The sequence below is a fragment of the Pelophylax lessonae genome, assembly GCF_965119305.1.
Source record: "Pelophylax lessonae genome assembly, chromosome: 1".
Lineage (NCBI taxonomy): Eukaryota > Metazoa > Chordata > Amphibia > Anura > Ranidae > Pelophylax > Pelophylax lessonae.
In genome coordinates this window covers 223,454,120-223,477,475 of record NC_138768.1, presented here as the reverse complement: position 1 = coordinate 223,477,475, position 23,356 = coordinate 223,454,120, and the positions used below count along the sequence as shown (strand labels likewise).

The 23,356-nt window shown below is 44.7% G+C and overlaps 1 protein-coding gene across 1 annotated transcript; it reads left to right on the top strand.

Moving 5' to 3' along the window:
• Positions 1-221: 221 nt before the first annotated feature.
• ERP29 (endoplasmic reticulum protein 29) lies at positions 222-21,607 on the top strand. The gene is made up of 3 exons (XM_082275643.1): positions 222-416; positions 11,047-11,185; positions 20,940-21,607. The coding sequence occupies exons 1-3, from the start codon at positions 288-290 to the stop codon at positions 21,440-21,442; spliced, it is 771 nt and encodes a 256-aa protein (XP_082131769.1). The 5' UTR covers positions 222-287; the 3' UTR covers positions 21,443-21,607.
• Positions 21,608-23,356: the final 1,749 nt, after the last annotated feature.

Here is a 23,356-nt window from a genome sequence, read left to right as displayed (position 1 = left end):
AACAGGCTACCAATAAGTCTGTTCTATGCTCTGCTGTTAATGTAAATGTATTTATTTAATACAGATATGACAATTTATACAGTGCTGTACATATGTTTCATATCAGTCCATGTCAGAGATGACTGTGCTGCTCAGCACACTGTACAATGTATGGAGTTGGTGACTCCAGGGTCCATGCTATTCTCTGGATGTGACCTGTGATAAGACACACAGGAAGTATGGGTTCAGGCACACCACGTGACCTCCTCCTCTGCTCATCAGCAGCCTTTGATCGTTCTCCAAAAAGCATGGCGAGAGGATGCAATGTGCCGGCTGTGTGTGCAGTGCTGCTACTGCTGGCTTCCAGCATCCTGAGACAGTGCTCGGCGCTGCACACCAAGGGCTCCCTGTCTCTGGATCAGATCACCTTCTATAAGGTAGGAGCAGGCTTCTCCCCCCCATCACACTGTGCATAGAGGCGTCCTATCTCTGCTACATTCATTGCTTTGTATTCCTGCCCACCCTACTCACACACAAGTCAGTCATTCATGTAAACAATGAGGGGGATTTACTAAGACTGGAGCAGACAGTAGCTGGCGCAGCTGTGCATGGCAACCAATCAGCTTGCAGCTTTTATTTTCAGAGCTTCTCCGGATTCTCTCTGCTCCAGTTTTAGTAAATCCCCCCAATTGTGTTTACTAGGAAACCATTTGCTACTAATGAGTGTGATTTTATTTTCACCTGTATATAAATCCCTGTATTGGTATACGCCCACTATTTCATACATTGTTACCATATTGGATCTGTGCTCAGTGCAGACAGACTGGTGAGTGTGTGTTGTAGACGATGATGTGTGTAATGGGATGATACTGATCAGTGACCATCATAAATGCTGTTAGTTATTCCTTGTCTGTACGAGCTGTCACTGCACAGCGTCCTCACAGCTAAGCAGCAGCCAATAGGAGACGTTCGGGGCGGGCCGGTTCCCTGTGCCTGGCCAATGACAGGACTCCACGTGTCTGGCTGCTGTCAGAAGACTGACAGTTGGAACTGCAGCGTGTGATCTGTGAATCTAGAATTCTCCCTATAGAAGGCTGATCCAGCCAATCACAGGCTTCCCTTTATTATGAAGTTATAATTAGATAGGTCTGCTGTGCAACTTTTCTTTCATCTTGGAATATAATGTAAAGTATAGGAAGGAGGTAACAGTGTAGAGTGCAAGATAAACACAACATACCTGAGTTCCTAGCCCCAGCCCCTCCTGAAACTTTTTTTTTGTGTTTCTTCAATCTGATGTTCAGCCCAAGTCTAGGTTTACATTATTGTGATCTGCATTCTGTGTGTAGGCAGCTGTAGGAATTTCAGTGTCTGCCTTGTCTACAGAATCGCGGTGAAAGAAGACTCTGACCCTTTTTTATAAATTTAAATCGCTCTGCGTGCAAAAATGCACCGATTTTGCTGATGCATGGGGATGCTATTAGGAATTAAAGCCCCCGTGTGTCTGTCAAAGAGCATGTTTGCCTGCGGGTTGGGAAAACCCTCAATTTTGCGTGCTTTCCGAATCTGCATTAATGCGAACCTAGCATCTTGGGAATACACGGTTTCACCCTACACATTACAAACACTCATGGACCTCTTTGGCCCCTTTCACACATATGGTCCATTTTTCATTCATCCGGTCATGATTATCCTTTAACATCTTTTAACATCCATTTTTTAAAACAGACTTAAGGTCCTTTCACACGGGCTTTCCGCCCGACGGATTCGGTTTTGCTCAGTTGGGATCGATCCGCCGATCCCCACTGAGCAGGCGGATGACCATAGGTGTGGGCAGCCTATTCTATTAGGGTGTGTACCCCAAAGCTCAAACACATATGTGCATGTGTATATATACTGACAGTGTCAGTAGGGCAGAGATTGGTGTCAGTAGCTTTTATTTCTATTATTTTTTATTATTTTTGACAATTTTATTGATTTTATTAATTACTTTTTTTGTACATTTTTTTAGGAGCCCTGTTAGGGGGCTTTGGTGAAATATCAGGTGTCTGAACAGGGGAAATCTGCGCCACACGGGGTGATTAGGGTGTGCCCAGGCACACCTGGCACACCCTGTGCGCACGCCTATGCGGATGACAGCTCCATCTCCGCTTACTTTGCAGAGAGAGAGCTGTCAGATCCCCGCTCTCCTCTATGGGAACAGACTGCCTGTCCGTTTTCATCTGATCCTATCCAATTTGATCCTCTAGACCAGGGGGTCTTCAAACTATGGCCCTCCAGTTGTTCAGGAACTACAATCCCCATCGTGGCTAGTCATGTCTGTGAATGTCAGAGTTTTACAATGCCTTATGGCAAGGGTCTTCAAACTATGGCCCTCCAGTTGTTCAGGAACTAGAATCCCCATCGTGCCTAGTCATGTCTGTGAATGTAAGAGTTTTACAATGCCTTATGGGATGTCTAGTCCTGCAACAGCTGGAGGGCTCTAGTTTGAGGATCCCTGCTCTAGACAGATGGAAAAAATGGATTTTTGTAAAATCTTACCGTAAAATCCTTTTCTCTTAGCTCATTGACAGACGTAGTCCTTGGTGATACACCACCTTCGGGTTATGTTGCCTCCACAGGAGCAGGACTAGACAGGAAATTAAAAAGCTCTGGCCACACCCTAGGGGCAGTCCCAGAGGGTATATCCTCTCTCTCTCTGCCTCAGCAAATCAGTTATGTGAAAAAGCAGTCTTTAGAGATTTAACCCAACCCAACTCAAAAAACAGAGGGGCGGGGACTACGTCTGTCAATGAGCTAAGAGAAAAGGATTTTACGGTAAGATTTTACAAAAATCCATTTTTCTCTAGCGCTCATTGACAGACGTAGTCCTCGGTGATTCACCACCTTCGGGACGTCCCAGAGCAGTATCACAAATGAGGGGTGGGAAAATGAAATCAAATCCCAATCTAGAAGGCCCAACCGGTGCCAACTAGAAGTTTACAATGCTCATCCTTAATGATGAGACTCAACAAAAAAGAGAAAAAAACATTTTTTTTTTTTTTTTTTTCCAAACAGAAAAAAACCCTCGAGGTAGACCACCGGTCTCCTCAAATTGCGGCCTGCAAAACCTTGCGGCCAAATGAGGCATCCGCCGATGCCGTCACATCAATTTTATAGAATTTTGTAAAGGTATGTACCGACGACCAGGTGGCCGCCTTACATACCTGGACCACTGACACCTGATGGCGAAAGGCCCAGGAAGTACTGAGCGCTCGAGTGGAGTGCGCCCTAACGGGGAACGGAGGACTCTGACCCTTAATAGAATAAGCCTGTACCACCGTTTGTCTAATCCATTTGGCAATGGTCGCGGCAGATGCAGGCAAACCCTTTCTGGGGCCATCCGTGATCACAAAAAGTGAATCCGTCTTACGGAATGATTCCGTAGCTTTCAGGTATACCCTGATTGCCCGAACCACATCTAAGGAATGCAACGCATGTTCCCGATGATGCTTGGGCTGAGGACACAAGGAAGGTAGTACAATATCTTCATTCAGATGAAAATCTGAAACCACCTTAGGAAGAAAGGATGGCTTAGGATGAAGTACTACCTTATCCCTATGAATCACTAGGTATGGGGACTGGCATGATAATGCAGCCAGTTCTGACACCCTGCGAGCAGAAGTAATAGCCACCAGGAAGGCCACCTTCTGGGATAAAGTAAGCAAGGGAATCTCCCTGATGTTTTCAAAGGGAGGTTTCTGTAGAACTGACAAAACCAAATTAAGATCCCAGGGCGGTAAGGGCGCGCGGACTGGAGGAGCCAGGTGCCGCACCCCCTGGATGAAATTCCGCACCAAGGACTTGGTAGCTAAAGGTTTCTGAAAGAAGATTGCTAATGCTGAAACTTGACCCTTGATGGTGCTCAAGGCTAGCTTCTGCTCAACCCCTTGTTGCAAAAAGGCCAATATTCGAGTCACCGAATAGGTACGTGGAGGAAATCCTAAAGATTCGCACCACGCAATATAAGTCTTCCATGTGTGATAATAGACCTTGCTGGAAGTCGCTTTCCTTGCTTTAATAAGGGTAGGAATGACTGAAGCTGACAAACCTCTGTCCTTCAGTACTTGGGTCTCAATGGCCAGGCCATTAAACCCAGCGACTGTAAAGCATGATGGTAAATTGGTCCTTGAGACCACAGACACTCCCTGAGACGAAGTTCCCACGGAACGTCTGCGACTAGCATGTCCAAGTCGGCCAGGCCGGCTTGAGGAGGCCAGCCTAGAATTTCTAGGACCACTGGCGCTGATAGAATCTGAACCAGGCGTCCCTAGAGGTATCTGGCCCAGACCATCCGAGAAAGTCTGGTCGTTTTCTGTTCCCACACATTTATCAGATACCTGATTGTTATCAGGAAGGGTGATCTTTTCTGGTTGAACCTCAGGGACCGAAGTCACCCGACTAGAGGCTACTTGGCCTATCTGGTCAACCAGATCCGATTCCTGTGAGGTATCGGGACTAATCTTAGGAAAAGGTAAAGGAAAAGATCTATTCAGGGAACGGTAACTACCGCTTCCTGTAGTACTTAAATGTTGGAAGGGAAGAATCGCACCGGTAGTAGTGGTTGATGCTCGATCTAATGTCCTGAATACCGGTGAAAACGTCCCCCCACCCTGAAACCGGGTGGGGGCGCACCTTCAGGCTGTGTACTCCTTTGCTTCGGGTTTGGCTGGGTTGGTCCTCTGCTTGTCCGACCAGCCCTTCTTGAACCCTCCTGGAGGAGTCTTGCCTTTCCCGCTAGTACCAGCCGGGCGCCCTTTATGGGCGGTAAAGAAAGGTCCTCGCTTGTTGCGAGGTCCCTTAGCTTTAGCAGCCTGTGGCAAAAAAGTGCTCTTGCCCCCAGTGGCATCCTTAATGATTACATCTAGGTTGGCCCCAAATAGACGATTCCCCTGAAAAGGGAGATTTGTCAAGGTCTTCTTGGAACCTAGGTCAGCTGACCAGCATTTTAACCACAGCACACGTCTGAGGATCACCGCTGACATAGATGCATGCCCTAATAAGGGAGTAGTGTCCAAGGCTGCGTCACAGATAAACTGTAGCCCTTGTATAATCTGTTCCATCAAATCAGATGTCTCCTGGGGAATATCTTTTCCCCTAAGGTCTTGGCGTACCATTTTCACCCATTCCGTAAGTGTCTGGGAAACTAGACCAATAACAATTACTGGTCTAAATGCTGACCCTATCAGAGAGAAGATGGTGCGGGACTCTGCTTCCATCTTTCGATCCACCGGATCCTTAAAGGACGAAGTGTCCTCCACTGGGATAACCGTGGCTTTATTCAGCCTGGAAATAGGTGGATCCACCACTGGTGGTACCGTCCATTTCTTAATGATGGATTCCTCAAACGGATAGCGTCTAGCAATACGCTTGGAAATAGTAAAGGTACGTTTAGAATGCTCCCATTCTCCTTTAATCTGATTACCGAAACATTTGGGTACAGGAAAAACCTTCACCGTTTTGATGGGCTTATTAGTACCAAAAGGAATCTCTGTTTCAGTTGCCTCTGCCGGTAAAGCCTCAAGTTTTAAGGTTTCCTGCACTGCCACAACTAGTGCGTCCACCAATGCTTCTTCCTGAATTATAGCAGGAGAAGAAGCGTCCTCCTCACTGTCTGAGGGGGCTTTACCTGGGATAACAGCCCTTGCAGAGGAACCTGCAACTGCAGTGACCATCTCTGAATCTGAGTCAGAGGTGTCAGATAGTATAGGGGTAGGCGGGGGTCGCTTCCTTGACCCCCGTCCCTGACAGGCCGCCTCCACCCGAGCCACCATAGACTCCAAAATTGCTGTAAATGACTCTACACTCTGTGCACCGGCGGGTCCCGTGGCCCCCTCGAGGGAAACAGGTGGGGGAATATGTGTGGCAGGGTCCATGATAATTCCAGTCACTTTCTGGATAATATAATTCAAAAAATAAAAAACTTTTTTTTTTTTCAGACCCCCAGCGCCACAAAAAGCCCCTTAGTGTTACCTGCTAGGGATCCCTATCGATCGAGAGAGAGAGAGAGATAGACCCCCAGGCTCACCACTTGATGCTCAGAGTTTAACTGCAACAGGTTACAGCGCTGTCTTGACAAACAGGAAGTCTTTTGGCTGGCTGCCCAGGAAGAAAGGAGGCGGCTCCGCCCCTCTGCACGCCTTCCGGCGCCTCCCCAAGCTCCACGAGGTGTTAAGATCACCTCAAACATAGCCGCCCCCATGCTGGAGACACGAGGCTACGCCAAAATGGCGGCTCGTGCGATCCAGCAAAAAAAATGGCGGCGGCCTGTACTGAATAGCGGTGTGCTGCAGGGCACACAACACTCTCTCTGCATGGGGATTTGGCGTGGTTGGCGGTACCGGCCCTGGCGGACCGCATGGCCGTTCGGGAGGCCTGCTAATAGCTGGAGATCTGATTAGGAAGGCAGTCTACATGTCCGTGGCTTCTGACTGGTAGGTAGCTTATTCTTATCACCGTAAGATTCCCAGAATGACACAGATTACAATCTTTTTAACATGTATACAATTAGATTGTTAGCTCCCAAACCAAGCCTCCTGGCTTTTTGCACATAAAATCACACTCAAAGTAGGAGGATCTGTGTCATTTATAGGATAGAGAGGGACTCTATCTTACCATACAGAGAGGGGCCCGCGTTCACCACAAGACCCGTCAGGGGAAAAGGGGGAACATACTACTCACCATACCGGAACCAGGCGGGCACCAACTCCTGACAGTACCCCTCTCCACCGGGGCGGGAGGGCTGTCGACCGATATGGACGCCGTGACTCATGGTCTTTGGCGTTTCAGCGAGACGTTTAACTCGCGGGGTCAGTCCTTTAATGGGACTTTGTCGCGGCCGACCCAGCGCGGAGCTATGGCCTGCACGCGCTCGTAGGCTGAACTGGGGTGACCACCGGATCTCAACATCCAGCCCGTCGCCCAGTTCAGCTTTCTTGCTTGAAGATCTCACAGGAACACTGGAGAAAAAAAGCTGTCTAAAAAATCCTTTAAGAAAAAATTCTTGCCAGGACCTAAGATCCCAGCAAGGTATCTAGGTCCTTACTCCTAACTAGACAGAAAATAACTGATTTGCTGAGGCAGAGAGAGAGAGGATATACCCTCTGGGACTGCCCCTAGGGTGTGGCCAGAGCTTTTTAATTTCCTGTCTAGTCCTGCTCCTGTGGAGGCAACATAACCCGAAGGTGGTGTATCACCAAGGACTACGTCTGTCAATGAGCGCTAGAGAAATAGGGTTTCCATCCGTCTGGATTTCACAGACAGGATCGGATTGGATAGTAGCAGGTGTCAGTGGAGATGTCACCGCTGACATCCGCTGCTCCATAGGGGGGCACGGAGCATCCAGTCAGATCCGCCTTAAAAACTGGCAGGCGGACCTGATCGGAAAGCCCGTGTGAAAGGGGCCCAAAGCCCTATTTTTGTTCCCTTAAAAAAACTGAATGGACCAAAACTGGATGTAAACAAGCAAACAGTCTGTTTTTGCATTGGTAATGAATGTAAAAAACTGATGTAAAAACTAATAGTAAAGTGATGAAAACTTGATGTAGGCACCTTTTTAGATGGAGCAGATCTGCCCAAACAAAATCCATCTTTTCAGCAGGGCATCTCTTCGCTGATCCTCCACTGGGCAGGCAGATGACAGGTCCGTGTGCACTCCGCTATGCAGAACGGACATGGAAACAGGCCGCTTTCCTTTATGGAGCTTTCGGATGGAAACAGACCGCATGTCTGTTTCTATCCGATTGTCATCCGATCCAGTCCACTGGACGGATGGTGAACGTATCACCATACATCTATTTTTAGCAGAATTTGTCAGATCGAATGCCAGACGGGTGTCAGTGGACACATGTCCGCTGACATCCGCTGCCCCATAGAGAACAATGGGTGGTCCAATCAGGTTCGCCTGAAAACTGACAGGCAGACTTGATCAGTCCGCTGGTGTGAAAGTGATCGTAAACTTCCTCCAAAACTTGACTAAACTGATGAAACGAACAGTCTGCATGTGTGAAAGGGGTCTTAGGCCGATCAGTATGCTGGTGTCAAATAAAAAATGGATGAAGTTTACATCAGTTTCTCATCAGCTGCTCATCAGTTTTTTTACATCCACTAATAATTAAAAAAAACGTACCGTTTGTCCACTTACATCTGTATGTCGTCTGATCCATTTCTTTAACGGAAAAAAAATAGGGCTTTGACCCGTGCCAAAAAACAGATGTTGACAGATGCGGATGTAAATGGATGATCATCTGATTACATCTGTTTTTCTATAGAGATGCAATAATGTCCATTTTTCATCTGTCAATACATAGATGGAAAATGGACAAGCGGTCCGCATGTGTAAAAGGAGCCTTAGGCTCCTTTCACACGGCCGCTCCGTGTGAAAGGTCCGCTGCGGGACTTTTTTTTTTTTTTTTCCACGGAGCGGATGACATTTCTGTCATCCGCTCCGTGTGCCCGCATATCATCCCATCCGTTTGCGGATGATATGCGGACATAATGTATGTCTATGGCACTGCGGATGTCAGCGGATGACACCGCTGACATCCGATTTTCCTTCCTTTCCGTTTTTTACACGGAAGGAAAAATAGGGTTCTGTTCCGTTCATAAAAACGGAACAGAACTGACAGGAGGAAAATCGGGTGTCAGCGGATGGTATTCCGCTGACACCCGCAGTGCCATATACTTACATTGATGTCCGCAAATCATCCGCAAAAAAATAGGATGATTTGCGGACACACGGAAAGCAGCTGAGCGGCCGTGTGAAAGGACCCTTAGGGAGTTGAGATTTACACGTTTTTTTAACCACATGTTTGATGTATGTGAAAATGTCTATCTGCTAGCCATGTTTGGGTTGTCATTCACAAAAAATAGCATGGCAAGTGTGACACATGCTTTTTCCCATTTATGGAACACTCAGTTGTGAATGCAGCCTTAGTGATCATTAGAAATGGAGCAGGAAAATTACTATTTATACATAGAATCAAGTTTTGCTCTAAAAACATTCACATATAATAATATTTACGTCAAGCAGATCTTTAAAATGAATACATTAAATAAAACTTTGCATTCTCTTTAAAGAGACCCTGACACCAACTTTCAAACATTGAAAAAGCACATAAAAAATCAAGTATTTTAAGCCCCAGTTCACACTGGGGCGATGCTACTTCGCCGGGCGACCTCACAGGTCGCGGCGCGCTGCTCGCCCCGCGACCTCGGAGCGGCCGGCACGGACTTCATAACATTGAAGTCTATGTAGGTCGCTCCGGGTCACCCCAAAGAAGCTCCGGACCCTTTTTCTAAGTCAGAGCGACTTGTGTCGCTCCTATTAGAACGGGTCCATAGCTTCTGTATGGCGGGCGACCTACGGCGACCTGTCAGGCGACCAGGTCGCCCCAGTGTGAACGGGGGCTAAGGGGTTACTCCCAGTGTGTTTGTTTTTTTTTCCTATAAACAATCTATTTACTTACAATGTCCGTTTGTACTTACTAGAAAATGTAATTACTCCAGGAAGAGTTAATTCCCTAGCACAGCACTCTCCTTCTTTGCATGCCATAACTCTCTCTTCTTCTAGGAGCATGTCATTACTGACTGTGTTGACCCAGCTCCTCCATGCCTTCCCTCACTTTTTCTGTGACCAGGGGAGGTGCAAAGAGGAATACAGCTCTAAAGCCGTCCATAGAAGGTTCAAGCCTTTCAAATCTCCTGCTGAACCGGCCAAAATTCACAGATTGCTACTGGAGTCCTCTTCCACCCCTCCTTGACGACATCATGGAGCTGGTGGATGTTAGAGACCTTGCGCTCCTCCACCTTCCATTTGAGGATGCTCTACAAATGCTCAATAGGGTTTAGGTCTGGAGACATGCTTGGCCAGTCCATCACCTTTACCCTCATCTTCTTTAGCAAGGCAGTGGTTATCTTTGAGGTGTGTTTGGGGTCGTTATCATGTTGGAATACCCAGTCTCCGAAGGGAGGGGATCATGCTCTGCTTCAGTATGTCACAGTACATGTTGGCATTCATGGTTCCCTCAATGAACTGTAGATCCCCAGTCCCGGCAGCATTCATGCAGCCCCAGACCATGACACTTCCACCACCGTGCTTGACTGTATGCAAGACACACTTGTCTTTGTACTCCTCACCTCGTTGCCGATACACACGCTTGACACCATCTGAACCAAATTATGTTATCTTGGTCTCATCAGACCACAGGACATGGTTCCAGTTATCCATGTCTTTAGTCTTCTTGTCTTCAGCAAACCATTTGCGGGCTTTCTTGTGCATCATCTTTACAAGAGGCTTCCTTCTGGGAGGACAGCCATGCAGACCAATTTGATGCAGTGTGCGGCATATGGTCTGAGCACTGACAGGCTGACTCGCCTCCCACTCCTTGAACCTCTGCAGCAATGCGGACAGCAAGTCTATTTCTCAAAGACAAACTCTGGATATGATGCTGAGCATGTGCAATCAACTCCTTTGGTCAACCATGGCAAGGTCTGTTCTGATTCAAACCTCCCCTGCTAATCAGCTGTATGGTCTTGGCCACCATGCTGCAGCTAAGTTTCATGGTCTTGGCAATCTGCTTATAGCCTAGGCCATCTTCATGTAGAGCATCAATTCTTTTTTACAGATCCTCAGAGAGTTGTTTGCCATGAGATGTCATGTTGAACTTCCAGTGACCAATATGAGAGAGTGAGAGAGATAACACCAAATTTAACACACCTGCTCCCCATTACCACCTGAGACCTTGTAACACTAACGTGTCACCTGACACCGGGGAGGGAAAATGGCTAATTGGGCCCAATTTGCAAATTTTCACTTTTGGGTGTACTCACTTTTGTTGCCAGCAGTTTAGACATTAATAGTTGTGGGTTGAGTTATTTTGAGGGGACAGCAATTTTACACTGTTATACAAGCTGTACACTCACTACTTTTCATTGTAGCAAAGTGTAATTTTTTCAGTGTTGTCACATAAAAAGATATAATTCTATTTTTTTGTAATGTGTAACACATTCTTTATTTTCTCTGTCCCGCAGGTGATTTCAAGGAGTAAATTTGTGCTGGTTAAATTTGACACTCAGTATCCTTATGGAGAAAAACATGATGAATTCAAACAATTAGCTGAAAGTTCGTCTTCTAGTAAAGAACTTCTAGTGGCCGATGTTGGGATTTCAGGTAAATATGTTCTGTGTATGGTTGTGACACATTAGGTATAATAAGGAGCCAGCTACGCTGAGGGTCCTCCCAGAACAGGCATCTTTGTCAAAATAAAATGTGAATGGATTGGTGGAAATCCTCCTTTTATTTTCCACTATAATTCAGTGATTAGGGTCAGATTTTCCCATTCACAGTACCAGAATTTGTGAAGAATATGAATGTGTTCTGGAAGGTCGGATATGTTAGCAGTCGTTTTGTTATTTAACATCCACTAACTATCTTATGTGAGATACCATCTATGCTTTGTCTATAGAATCAATTAGATTTTTCATTGTACTTTAGAAAAAGATAGCAAGCCTCTGATTGGGCCTTTCATGGAATGTCATGTTTAGACCTTCAGAATTTTAAGGTGGGGGGGGGGGGGTTCTATTTTAAGGACAAATTATCACTAGAAGTTAGAAATCATTCTTGTATCCCTCAGGGAACCCAGTGCAAAAAGCACACGGTCCAATTTAGATCCAAGCAGTGGTTCGCAAATAAAACATTTTATTTCTGTTTGTGCTGTAGCTGCACCCCAAGCTGCAGCCCAATTTATGGAGAGAGCTATAGCCAGGACTGAGCCCAGAATCACCCACTAGCTTTTCTGGGAAAAAGAGACTATAGTAGTTATTAACTGTCAGCTGTGTTATGAAAGACAGTTCACTGGAGAGGAGTGCCATTATTAACAAAAACACAAATCCACAACAACACAATTTGCCAGGGGTGGTACTCCACACACCCTGTGAGGCTGATGAACTATTATGCCAAACCAGTCATTCAACATTCTCTTAGTTTTTCCTAAATTCTGAAAATGTTGTTTCTCTATCAAACTTGATAACCACAATAATTAGAGCCTGGACGAAGAACAAAGAGAATTATGTAAACGACAGCATCCCCGTTACAAGGTCCTCTGCTAATCGGTCCTCTACCTATATTCTATATTATTACTACACACACACACACACTAAAAGTGCAGCGCTAAACGTAATCAAATGTCCATGTCTAAAACTTTAAAACAGACACAGAGGGGAATGAGAGTCCTTTTAGAATGAATCCAAAAATGCTAGGTATAGACCGCTTGACCAACAGATTTGCTAGGTGCTCCAAACACACTGCCGCTTACCATCAAAAGTGAACCCACACATAGGAAGGTCAAATGCGCAGTCTAATAGCAATTCTGAACAGATCTCACATGGGTCTAATTTGCCACCCTTCTCCTAGGTACACTCATAATCAACTTCTCCGGTAATCTCCTAATGTTCTAAAAAAGAATAACATGCCTCTCACAGTGCAGTATATCCAAGATTAATTTATTGTTTAAAAGGTAATACACTCACTTGTTTAATGGTAATGCTGATAATGTACAGTCGGGTCCATAAATATTGGGACATCGACACATTTCTAATCTTTTTGGCTCTAAACACCACCACAATGGATTTGAAATGAAACAAACAAGATGTGCTTTAGCTGCAGACTTTCAGCTTTAATTTGAGGGTATTTACGTCCAAATCAGGTAAAAGGTGTAGGAATTACAACAGTTTGTATATGTGCCTCCCACTTTTTAAGGGAACAAAAGTAATGGGACAATTGTCTGCTCAGCTGTTCCATGGCCAGGTGTGTGTTATTCCCTCATTATCCCATTTACAAGGAGCAGATAAATGGTCCAGAGTTAATTTCAAGTGTGCTATTTGCATTTGGAATCTGTTGTTGTCAACTCTCAATATGAGATCCAAAGAGCTGTCACTATCAGTGAAGCAAGTCATCATTAGCCTGAAAAAACAAAACAACCCCATCAGAGAGCTAGCAAAGTCCACTGTGGTGGATGACCGAAGAATTCTTTCCCTGGTTAAGAAAACACTCTTCACAATAGTTGGCCAGATCAAGAACACTCTCCAGGAGGTAGGTGTATGTGTGTCAAAGTCAACAATCAAGAGAAGCCTTCACCAGAGTGAATACAGAGGGTTCACCACAAGATGTAAACCATTGGTGAGCCTCAAAAACAGGAAGGTCAGATTAGAGTTTGCCAAACAACATCTAAAAAACCCTTCACAGTTCTGGAACAACATCCTATGGACAGATGAGACCATGATCAACTTGTACCAGAGTGATGGGAAGAGAAGAGTATGGAGAAGGAAAGGAACCGCTCATGATCCAAAGCATACCACCTCATCAGTGAAGCATGGTGGTGGTAGTGTCATGGCGTGGGCATGTATGGCTGCCAGTGGAACTGGTTCTCTTGTATTTATTGATGATGTGACTGCTGACAAAAGCAGCAGGATGAATTCTGAAGTGTTTCAGGCAATATTATCTTCTCATATTCAGCCAAATGCTTCAGAACTCATTGGACGGCGCTTCACAGTGCAGATGGACAATGACCCGAAGCATACTGCGAAAGCAACCAAAGAGTTTTTTAAGGGAAAGAAGTGGAATGTTATGCAATGGCCAAGTCAATCACCTGACCTGAATCCGATTGAGCATGCATTTCACTTGCTGAAGACAAAACTGAAGGAAAAATGCCCCAAGAACAAGCAGAAACTGATGACAATTGCAGTAGAGGCCTGGCAGAGCATCACCAGGGATGAAATCCAGCGTCTGGTGACGTCTATGCGTTCCAGACTTCAGGCTGTAATTGATTGCAAAGGATTTGCTACCAAGTATTAAAAAGTGAAAGTTTGATTTATGATTGTTAATCTGTCCCTTTACTTTTGGTCCCTTAAAAAGTGGGAGGCACATATACAAACTGTTGTAATTCCTACACTGTTCACCTGATTTGGATGTAAATACCCTCAAATTTAAAGCTGGAAGTTTGCAGTAAAAGCACATCTTTGTTTAATTTCAAATCCCTTGTGGTGGTGTATAGAGCCAAAAAGATTAGAATTGTCGATGTCCCAATATTTATGGACCTGACTTTAAGAAAAGATAATGTTGTCCTTCCTTAATTGCCAGAAAGTTTTCTAAGAGTAGAAGCCCCCTTTAAATCTTAAACACAGTGATTAAAACAGTGTTTCAAACATAACTATGGCTATGTAAACAGAATTGACTTCCCTGCCTATTCTTAAAATGGAAATTCCATTTTATAGATCAAGAACAGTGATTAAAACTATAAATTTATGACTATGCAGAAATGAATAACTAGCATGTGATCTGTGTAAAAAATAAAACCTGCTATCCAGCATGTGACTCTGGATTTACCTTTGTACTTGCACAAAGGTCATACTTCACCTCACTTTTCTGTTAACTTTGGCGGTTGTAACCAAATTCAGCTAACCCCGAGGCATGTACAACATTTAAATTATTTATGAAATTCAACTGAACAGATCATGATGGTGAGGCAAGTCCAAACATCTCAGCTCTAGTATCTGTATCTGTATCCATGTACTCACGGCTATCACTAATTTTCTGGCCCTATTAGCCTACCAATAGCTCTAAAACAGAATAACCAAAAGTGCCTTTTGTAGTTAAATGGAGAAATTCTATTATTGGGGATATAACAGTAGTAATGTTATAATAACAAATGTTTCATAAGGTGTTTGTACTTTAGTCTTGTACAATGACTTCACTGCATGCTGTGAGCTTCTTATGCCTCGTACACACGCAACGATTATCGGCCGACCGATCGTCCGACTTTTGTCCAAGTTGTGTTTTGTTGGTTGGAATGTGCCTAGACTCCACACGAATTTTCTCGGCCAACAAAATTCTACTTCAGAAGTGATGTCATGTGTTGGTTAGTTTTCTTTGTGTTTTTTCTTCACTGAGCATGCCCAGACTTGCTCATCAGATTTTTCCCTGTCGAAATCTGTATTGACTGCACGAAAATCGGTCGTTATGTTGACGGCCAACAAAAATTTTATAGTCTCTACACCAGATTTTTTTCGGCCGAAAAGTCGGAGTTGGTTGTCGGAAGCATCATACTAACAAGCCGAAAATCGGCAGATCGGACGTTGGCCGAAAATTCCCTGCCAATTTGACGCGTGTGTACGAGGCTTTACAGCAGGGGTGGGGAACCTACGTCCCGGGGGCCGTATGCGGCCCTCGAAGTCATTTGGTCCGGCCCCCCCATGCAGCTGAGTCTGTGCCTCTCAGCTGATCTGTCAGAATGGAGCCAATGCTTCCTGTATAGTTCCGGCTCCGTTGTGACAGTCTGAGTGAGTCACAGGAGTGATATCAAATGCACTCTGCCTGTGACCAATACAGGAAACATTGCCTCTTCCTCCAGGGTGGCGCCGCTGCTAGTCAGCATTTCCCGCCAGCAGCACACACAGCAGTACCAGCCAGAGCCAGCAGTACTCACAACAGTACCAGCCGGAGCCAGCAGTACTCACAGCACTATAAGCCAGAGCCAGCAGTACCAGCCAGAACCAGCAGTACACACAGCTGTACCAGCCAGAACCAGCAATACTCACAGCAGTACCAGCCAGAGCCAGCAGTACCAGCCAGAGCCAGCAGTACTCACAGCAGTATAAGCCAGAGCCAGCAGTACCAGCCAGAACCAGCAGTACCCACAGCAGTACCAGCCAGAACCAGCAGTACCCACAGCAGTACCAGCCAGAGTCAGCAGTACCCACAGCAGAACCAGCAGTACCCACAGCAGTACCAGCCAGAGGCAGTAGTACCCACAGCAGTACCAGCAGGAGTTAGCAGTACCCACAGCACAGTACCAGCCTGAGCCAGCAGTACTAGCCAGTAGTACCAGCCTGAGCCAGCAGTACCAGCCAGCAGTACCCACAGCACAGTACCAGCCTGAGCCAGCAGTACCCAAGGCAGTACCATCCAGCATTACCTAAAGCACAGTACCAGCCTGAATCAGCAATACCCACAGCACAGCAGTACCAGCCTGAGCCAGCAGTACCCACAGCAGTACCAGCCAACAGTACCCACACACAGTACAAGCCAGCAGTACCAGCCTGAGCCAGCAGTACCCACAGCAGTACCAACCAGCTGTACCCGCCTGCAGTACCAGCCAGCTATGCCCACCAGCATTACTCGCCAGCAGTTATTTTCAAAACTTACCACCACAAAGTCAACTGCGCTCCAGACTGACCGACGCAAACCTGGAAAACCTGTTGCGAGTAGCAACATCATCAATACCAGCTTAACATCACACACTTCACCAAAGAGAAGCAGTTGCAGCCATCACATTAGGGGTGAGTTAATTAAATGTTTGACCAAATATAACAGGCACATTTTTAAGTTGATAATTTTGTACGGCCCCCAAATGATTTTATAAATACCCAAATGGCCCTTGGCAGAAAAAAGGTTCCCCACCCCTGCTTTACAGTGTGCATTTAAAGCTGCATCAAGTCAGATGGAGCAAGCCTTGCCTTTTCCTCGTCTGCAATACTGTCCCTGGCTTGCCCCTGGATTTCAGTTTTTCAATCATAAAGGCTCAACATAACATGTGGGCATTTTTTTAGGGCAGTCCATATGCAAATACAGTTTGCCTAGCAATGCCCACTTCTCCTGACTGACAACCACCCATCTAGCCATTTTTCAGTTTGCATAACTCCTCTCAAGGACCAGCCCACTGCTTGCATCATTGCTGAGGGCTATTGAAAGTAGTACTACAGCCAGGTGCGGTGCTGTTTTCAGCAATCTGTGTACAATACCCTGCTAGCTTCTTCCACCAGCCGTCATCTAACTGCATTGATAAGAGAAGAATAGGAGACTAAAGGCAGAGAAGGAAAAGTATAAGCTAATAAATCCCTCTTTTATGAAGGTATGTTTATTATTATTCCAGTAGTCAAGGGGTTAAATAAGCTTGGTATGGATTTTATTTTTATTTTTTTTAGCCAACTTGCAGCTTTCATGCAAAAAAAAAAAATGTACTGGGCAGCTGTAGAGGCACTTGATCATTTTTACAGGGCAGTGAATGTGTTACCCTCCCCTAGTGGTGCCATCTGTGGTGGTTTCCAGGCTTTCCTGTCCCTCGAAGTCAGCAACTTCCAGCCTCATAGAAAACCTCCAATGCATAGATTTATATAATTTTAACCCTTCCTTTACGTGCTGAGTCAATCTACGCATTGGAGGTTTTCTATGAGGCTGGAAGTTGCTGACTATATTGATGTCCCAAAAGATCTGGAGACTGGTCGCATAACACTCGCTTGCTGTCCTATAATCTAGACAGCATTTGGCTCTGGTGAGTTTGCATTTCACATATTTTCGGTGGTGGAGAGATCATTACCCTTTTCATCGTGACACCCACATGTTCATTGGATTGCATTTATTGAATGTCGTCACACTAATTTATGAACTTTATCAAAAGAGACATTTTTTCAACTTGTTCATTTTTTAAATTGTTTCTTTTTTGTTTATGTATTTATTTTAGCGCTGCATTTTTTATTTTTATTGATGTTGCACGAGAGACTCGGTCGTCCGGGACTCCCTTCCTCATTGGCTTAGACAGCAGCATGCTGCCATTGGCTCCCGCTGCTGTCAATCAAAGTCAGTGAGCCAATGAGGAAAGAAAGGGGGCGTGGTGGGCTGATGTTCTGTGTCTGAATGGACACAGGGAGCTGTGGCTTGGCTCGGGTGCCCCCAAAGCAAGCTGCTTACTGGGGGGGCACTCAGGAGGAGGGAGGGGCCAGGAGCACCGAAGAAGGACCCCGATAAAAGGGGGATTGGAGCTGCTCTGTGAAAAACCACTGCACAAAGCAGGTAAGTATAACATGTTTGTTATTTTTGAGGGGAAAAAACAGACTTTAGTATCACTTTAAGCAAGCCACAGATTATACAATTTTTTTTCCTTCCCCTCGTGGTGGTAGGAAAATTGCCATATCTCCCCCTTCAACACAGTTGATGGGGGAAATCAATCCAGCAGCGCTATTGTGTTCTGCTGGTGGGGTGCCTTCCCTGCCAGCAGGACACAATGATCACTGCTAGTGACTTTAGCCACCGGCAGTGATCGCATGCTCAGACCGGGTGGTTGTACTAAAGTCGATTTGATGGATCGACTTCAGTACAACCAGTCTGCCCATAGACGGATCAAATCTCGGCCGATCCCTACTGAACCAGTTGAGATTCGATCCATCTATGGCTGCTGAACTCCATCCAAAATGAAAGGAAAAAAAAAGTTTTATCCTTAGTTCCGCTTTATTGTACATACAATTTTGCAAAGTAAATAATAAATAGCGAGAATAAAGCAAACCAGAGCTTACAAGGAAATTGTATCACTCATTACATTGGCTCTACTTATATCAGATGTCACATTTTACATTAGACAGCAGTCCTCTGAGTGAATGAGTTTATTGGTGTGAAAGGTAGATTTTATGGTTCGATTAACAAACACAATCATATTCTGGAGTGTAGTCCAGGATTAGATGTTTTAAATTGCCTTCAGGATATTGGAACAAAATGTGACAGATTATCAGCTTCCATCTCAGAGGGTTAAACTGATAAGGAAACAGTGGCTAAATAACGAAACTTTTTTTTTTTTTTTTTTGTTAATCCGAAAAGACCAACAGTTGTAGTAGCAGGGTCAGTAACATCCATCTAAAGCAATAGCAATCCATCTAAATCCTGCCCCACCCTATTAGATTGTAAGCTCTTCTGACCAGGGGCCTCTTAACCCTCTTGTATTTTATTGTATTGTAACTGTATTGTCTCCCTTTTATATTGTAAAGCGCTGTGTAAAAACTGTTGGCGCTATATAAATCCTGTATAATAATAATAATCTAAAGCATCAACAGCAAAATGTACAAAGGACAGCACCAGTCTATGAGTAGCAGTGTTTGTAGGTATCATTAGAATTTCCAAGCACAAGTCCAAAGAACAGATTAGCAGTGCAATAAGAAAAAAACTGAATTTCTATTCTAAAATTTCCAAAGTCCACCAATAGCATACGTACTAAAAAGTATATAGCACTGTATTGCCAGGGCAAACCCTCACACCGTGTTCTGCTCCACTGCAAGCCCATTTTTGTCTCCGATTTGCTGATCCTGCATTGCTATTCTGTTCTTAGGACTTGTGCTTGCAAACATTTCTGTACTGAGGTTTCTATCATCGGTGTTCTGAACATACTTCTGTACATACAGCTGCAGATGGATCGTTTTAGATCCTTTTGGTTTGGATAGTTTAGATTGCAATATAATTCAATGCAGGCTTCTCCTGACACAGGGCTAAGTAAGAAAATAGATCAGGGGTCTCCAAACTTTCTAAACAAAGGGCCAGTTTACTGTTCTTCAGACTTTAGGGGCCAGCCTGTGCCCAGTAAGAATAAATAATGCCCCATCTGTGTTATCAGGGGGAGAAATAGTGCCCCATTGTTGGTGTCAGTGGAAGGAATTATGTCCCATTGTTGGTTTCAGTGGCAGGAGTTATGCCAAGTTGTTGGTGTCATTGGGAGGAATAATGCCTCAAGAGCTGGAAAAGGGCAAAAAGGCAAACAAATGGCCACATCTGGCCCCCCCCCCCTGGCCACAGTTTAGAGACCACTGATAAATATACTTAATATTATGGCTGGAGTTTGGGGTATGTTGGTTGAATATTTGGCTCAGGGATTTATGTTTTATTTTTTTGGGGTAAGATTTTGGTTTTCGGTGGTAAGTCATGTCAACATTTATGGGGGGGAGCATTAGATCATTAGCGTCAGATTAAGTGTTAGCAGTGCTGGGACAAGGTAATCTAGCACCCATGGCGACCATGCCAAACTACACCACCCCTCAAGATGTATGATCATTATGTGTCAGAAACCCCCAACCCCCCCCCCCTCCGAAAAAAAAACAAACAAAATTGAGCACCAACCTACATGCTTATGCTCTAAGAATAACCCCCCCCCCTACTAAAACCCCCTTCCCAGTACAAATCTTTCCTCCCCCACCCCAACAAATGCCTCTCCCCAAAAAAAAACACCTATCCTAGCACAAATCCTCTAACCCTCAAATTTCCCCTCTGAGCACAAATCCACCCCTTAAATTCTCCCCCCCCGAACAAAAATTTCCCCTCCTAGCACAATTCCCCTTCCCCCACTTCACCAATATCGCACCTTCTAGCACAAACCCTACTAATCCCCCCTCCTAGCACAAATCCCCTAGTAATTCTTACCCCGGCCACCCCCAAATTGCCCCTCGCATCACAAAACCCCTCCCCCTCAATCTCACAGGGCCTCTCCCCTTCCACCTCACAAGAAACCACAGTGCCCAGGGCAGCCTCCCCTCCTGCCCACCCCTTGTCCCGGCCCTGAGTGTTAGGCCAGAAGTTTAGAATTGAAACACGTCTAGGGGGTTAAGTGTTAGGAGGGCTTTAGTGTTTAGGTAGCCATATACTCATTGGGGTTTAGGCAATCTACCTATGAATTGGATTATTTTATTTGAGGCTGGGTTCACACATGCTGTGGCCATGGCTCAGAGCAGGGGGTCCGGTGCGTCCCTGTTCTCCGTTTTCAGGTGTGAATCCGGTCCGATCTTTTGCCTGAATTCAGACCTGAAACGGAACCAAAGACGCACAGGAGACTTTTCCAGTGCGAGCCACAGCCGCCCCGGAGATGTGTAAACCGGCTCCATTTAGAACCGGTCACGCTCTCCTGTCATGCAAATTGATGCAGGTTTTTTTTTTATTTTACGTGTGAACCTGGCCTAATTATTGTATGTCAAAACTATTACTACAGTATATGTGCGTCAACAAGAATTTTAATTGCATTTTGTAGCTGCTCTGTACTAGGCTGTGTATGAAAAAGCTACATAAAATATCGTTAAGATCCTTCTTTTGTTTGAATTGTGGTTTTCATAAAATTTTACAGATTACGGAGATAAGCTAAATATGGAGTTCGGAGAGAAGTACAAGCTGGATAAAGAAAACTACCCTTATTTCTACCTGTTTGTGGATGGCGACATTGACAATCCTATACGATACACCGGAGTGGTTAAGGCTAGCACCATCCAGCATTGGTTGAAGACCTATGGGGTATACTTGGGGATGCCAGGATGTCTGGAGGAATATGATAAACTGGCAGGAGAATTCATCAAGTCATCCAGTATTGAAGAGAGAAGTGAACTCCTAAAGAAAGGTCAGGCCATGCTGGCAAATGTCGGAGAAGTGGAAAAAAAGTCTGCAGAGCAATATCTCAAGATAATGAGTAAAATCGTCGACCAGGGGGAGGATTTTGCCAGCAGCGAGTTTGAGCGTATTACGAAACTGATTGAGAAGAACAAAATGAGTGAGTCCAAGAAGGAGGATCTTCAAAAAAGACTTAATATTATTAGTAGCTTCCAGATCAAAAGTCATGAGAAGGAGGAGCTTTGATCACAGACTAATGTAATATGCTTCCATCCAAACAGTATTCTTTCAATGTGACCTGGCATTGTACAAACATCAATCTGAATACCGGTGTTGTACTCCAAATAGAAGCCGTAAATGCTTCCGTCTCAGTATTTGTTTAACATAAAGTTATAAATGTGTAAAACTATAGCACTTGTACTCAATGTTTTCTTCTTAATCTGGTATCCTATAACCAATGTGCCATTAATTTGGAATTCCAAAGATGAGATTGTTCTATAACCCAGAAAAGTCAATTTTCTGTTTCAATACGTTTTTAATAAAGGTTTGCAAAGTTGTAGCTGTGTGAAAACATACAATTGTCACAACAGATGAAATAGGTTATCCTCAAAGAATGAAGACCCACGGCCATGTGACTCCTTGTGGGACTCCTTGTCAGATGTGCAAATATTACAGAGACATCATTATATATATATCTATATACAGTGCATTGCGAGAGTATTCGCCCCCCTGGAACTTTTCGACCTTTTGCCACATTTCAGGCTTCAAACATAAAGATATAAAACTGTAATTTTTTGTGAAGAATCAACAACAAGTGGGACACAATCATGAAGTGGAATGAAATTTATTGGATATTTCAAACTTTTTTAACAAATAAAAAACTGAAAAATTGGGCATGCAAAATTATTCAGCCCCCTTAAGTTAATACTTTGTAGCGCCACCTTTTGCTGCGATTACAGCTGTAAGTCGCTTGGGGTATGTCTCTGTCAGTTTTGCACATCGAGAGACTGAAATTTTTGCCCATTCCTCCTTGCAAAACAGTTCGAGCTCAGTGAGGTTGGATGGAGAGCGTTTGTGAACAGCAGTTTTCAGTTCTTTCCACAGATTCTCGATTGGATTCAGGTCTGGACTTTGACTTGGCCATTCCAACACCTGGATATGTTTATTTGTGAACCATTCCATTGTAGATTTTGCTTTATGTTTTGGATCATTGTCTTGTTGGAAGACAAATCTCCGTCCCAGTCTCAGGCCTTTTGCAGACTCCATCAGGTTTTCTTCCAGAATGGTCCTGTATTTGGCTCCATCCATCTTCCCATCAATTATAACCATCTTTCCTGTCCCTGCTGAAGAAAAGCAGACCCAAACCATGATGCTGCCACCACCATGTTTGACAGTGGGGATGGTGTGTTCAGGGTGATGAGCTGTGTTGCTTTTACGCCAAACATAACGTTTTGCATTGTTGCCAAAAAGTTTGATTTTGGTTTCATCTGACCAAAGCACCTTCTTCCACATGTTTGGTGTGTCTCCCAGGTGGCTTGTGGCAAACTTTAAGGGACACTTTTTATGGATATCTTTAAGAAATGGCTTTCTTCTTGCCACTCTTTCATAAAGGCCAGATGTGTGCAGTATACGACTGATTGTTGTCCTATGGACAGAGTCTCCCACCTCAACTGTAGACCTCAGCAGTTCATCCAGAGTGATCATGGGCCTCTTGGCTGCATCTCTGATCAGTCTTCTCCTTGTATGAGCTGAAAGTTTAGAGGGACGGCTAGGTCTTCGTAGATTTGCAGTGGTCTGATACTCCTTCCATTTCAATATTATCGCTTGCACAGTGCTCCTTGGGATGTTTAAAGCTTGGGAAATCTTTTTGTATCCAAATCCGGCTTTAAACTTCTCCACAACAGTATCTCGGACCTGCCTGGTGTGTTCCTTGTTCTTCATGATGCTCTCTGCGCTTTAAACGGACCTCTGAGACTATCACAGTGCAGGTGCATTTATACAGAGACTTGAGTACACACAGGTAGATTCTATTTATCATCATTAGTCATTTAGGTCAACATTGGATCATTCAGAGATCCTCACTGAACTTCTGGAGAGAGTTTGCTGCACTGAAAGTAAAGGGGCTGAATAATTTTGCACGCCCAATTTTTCAGTTTTTTG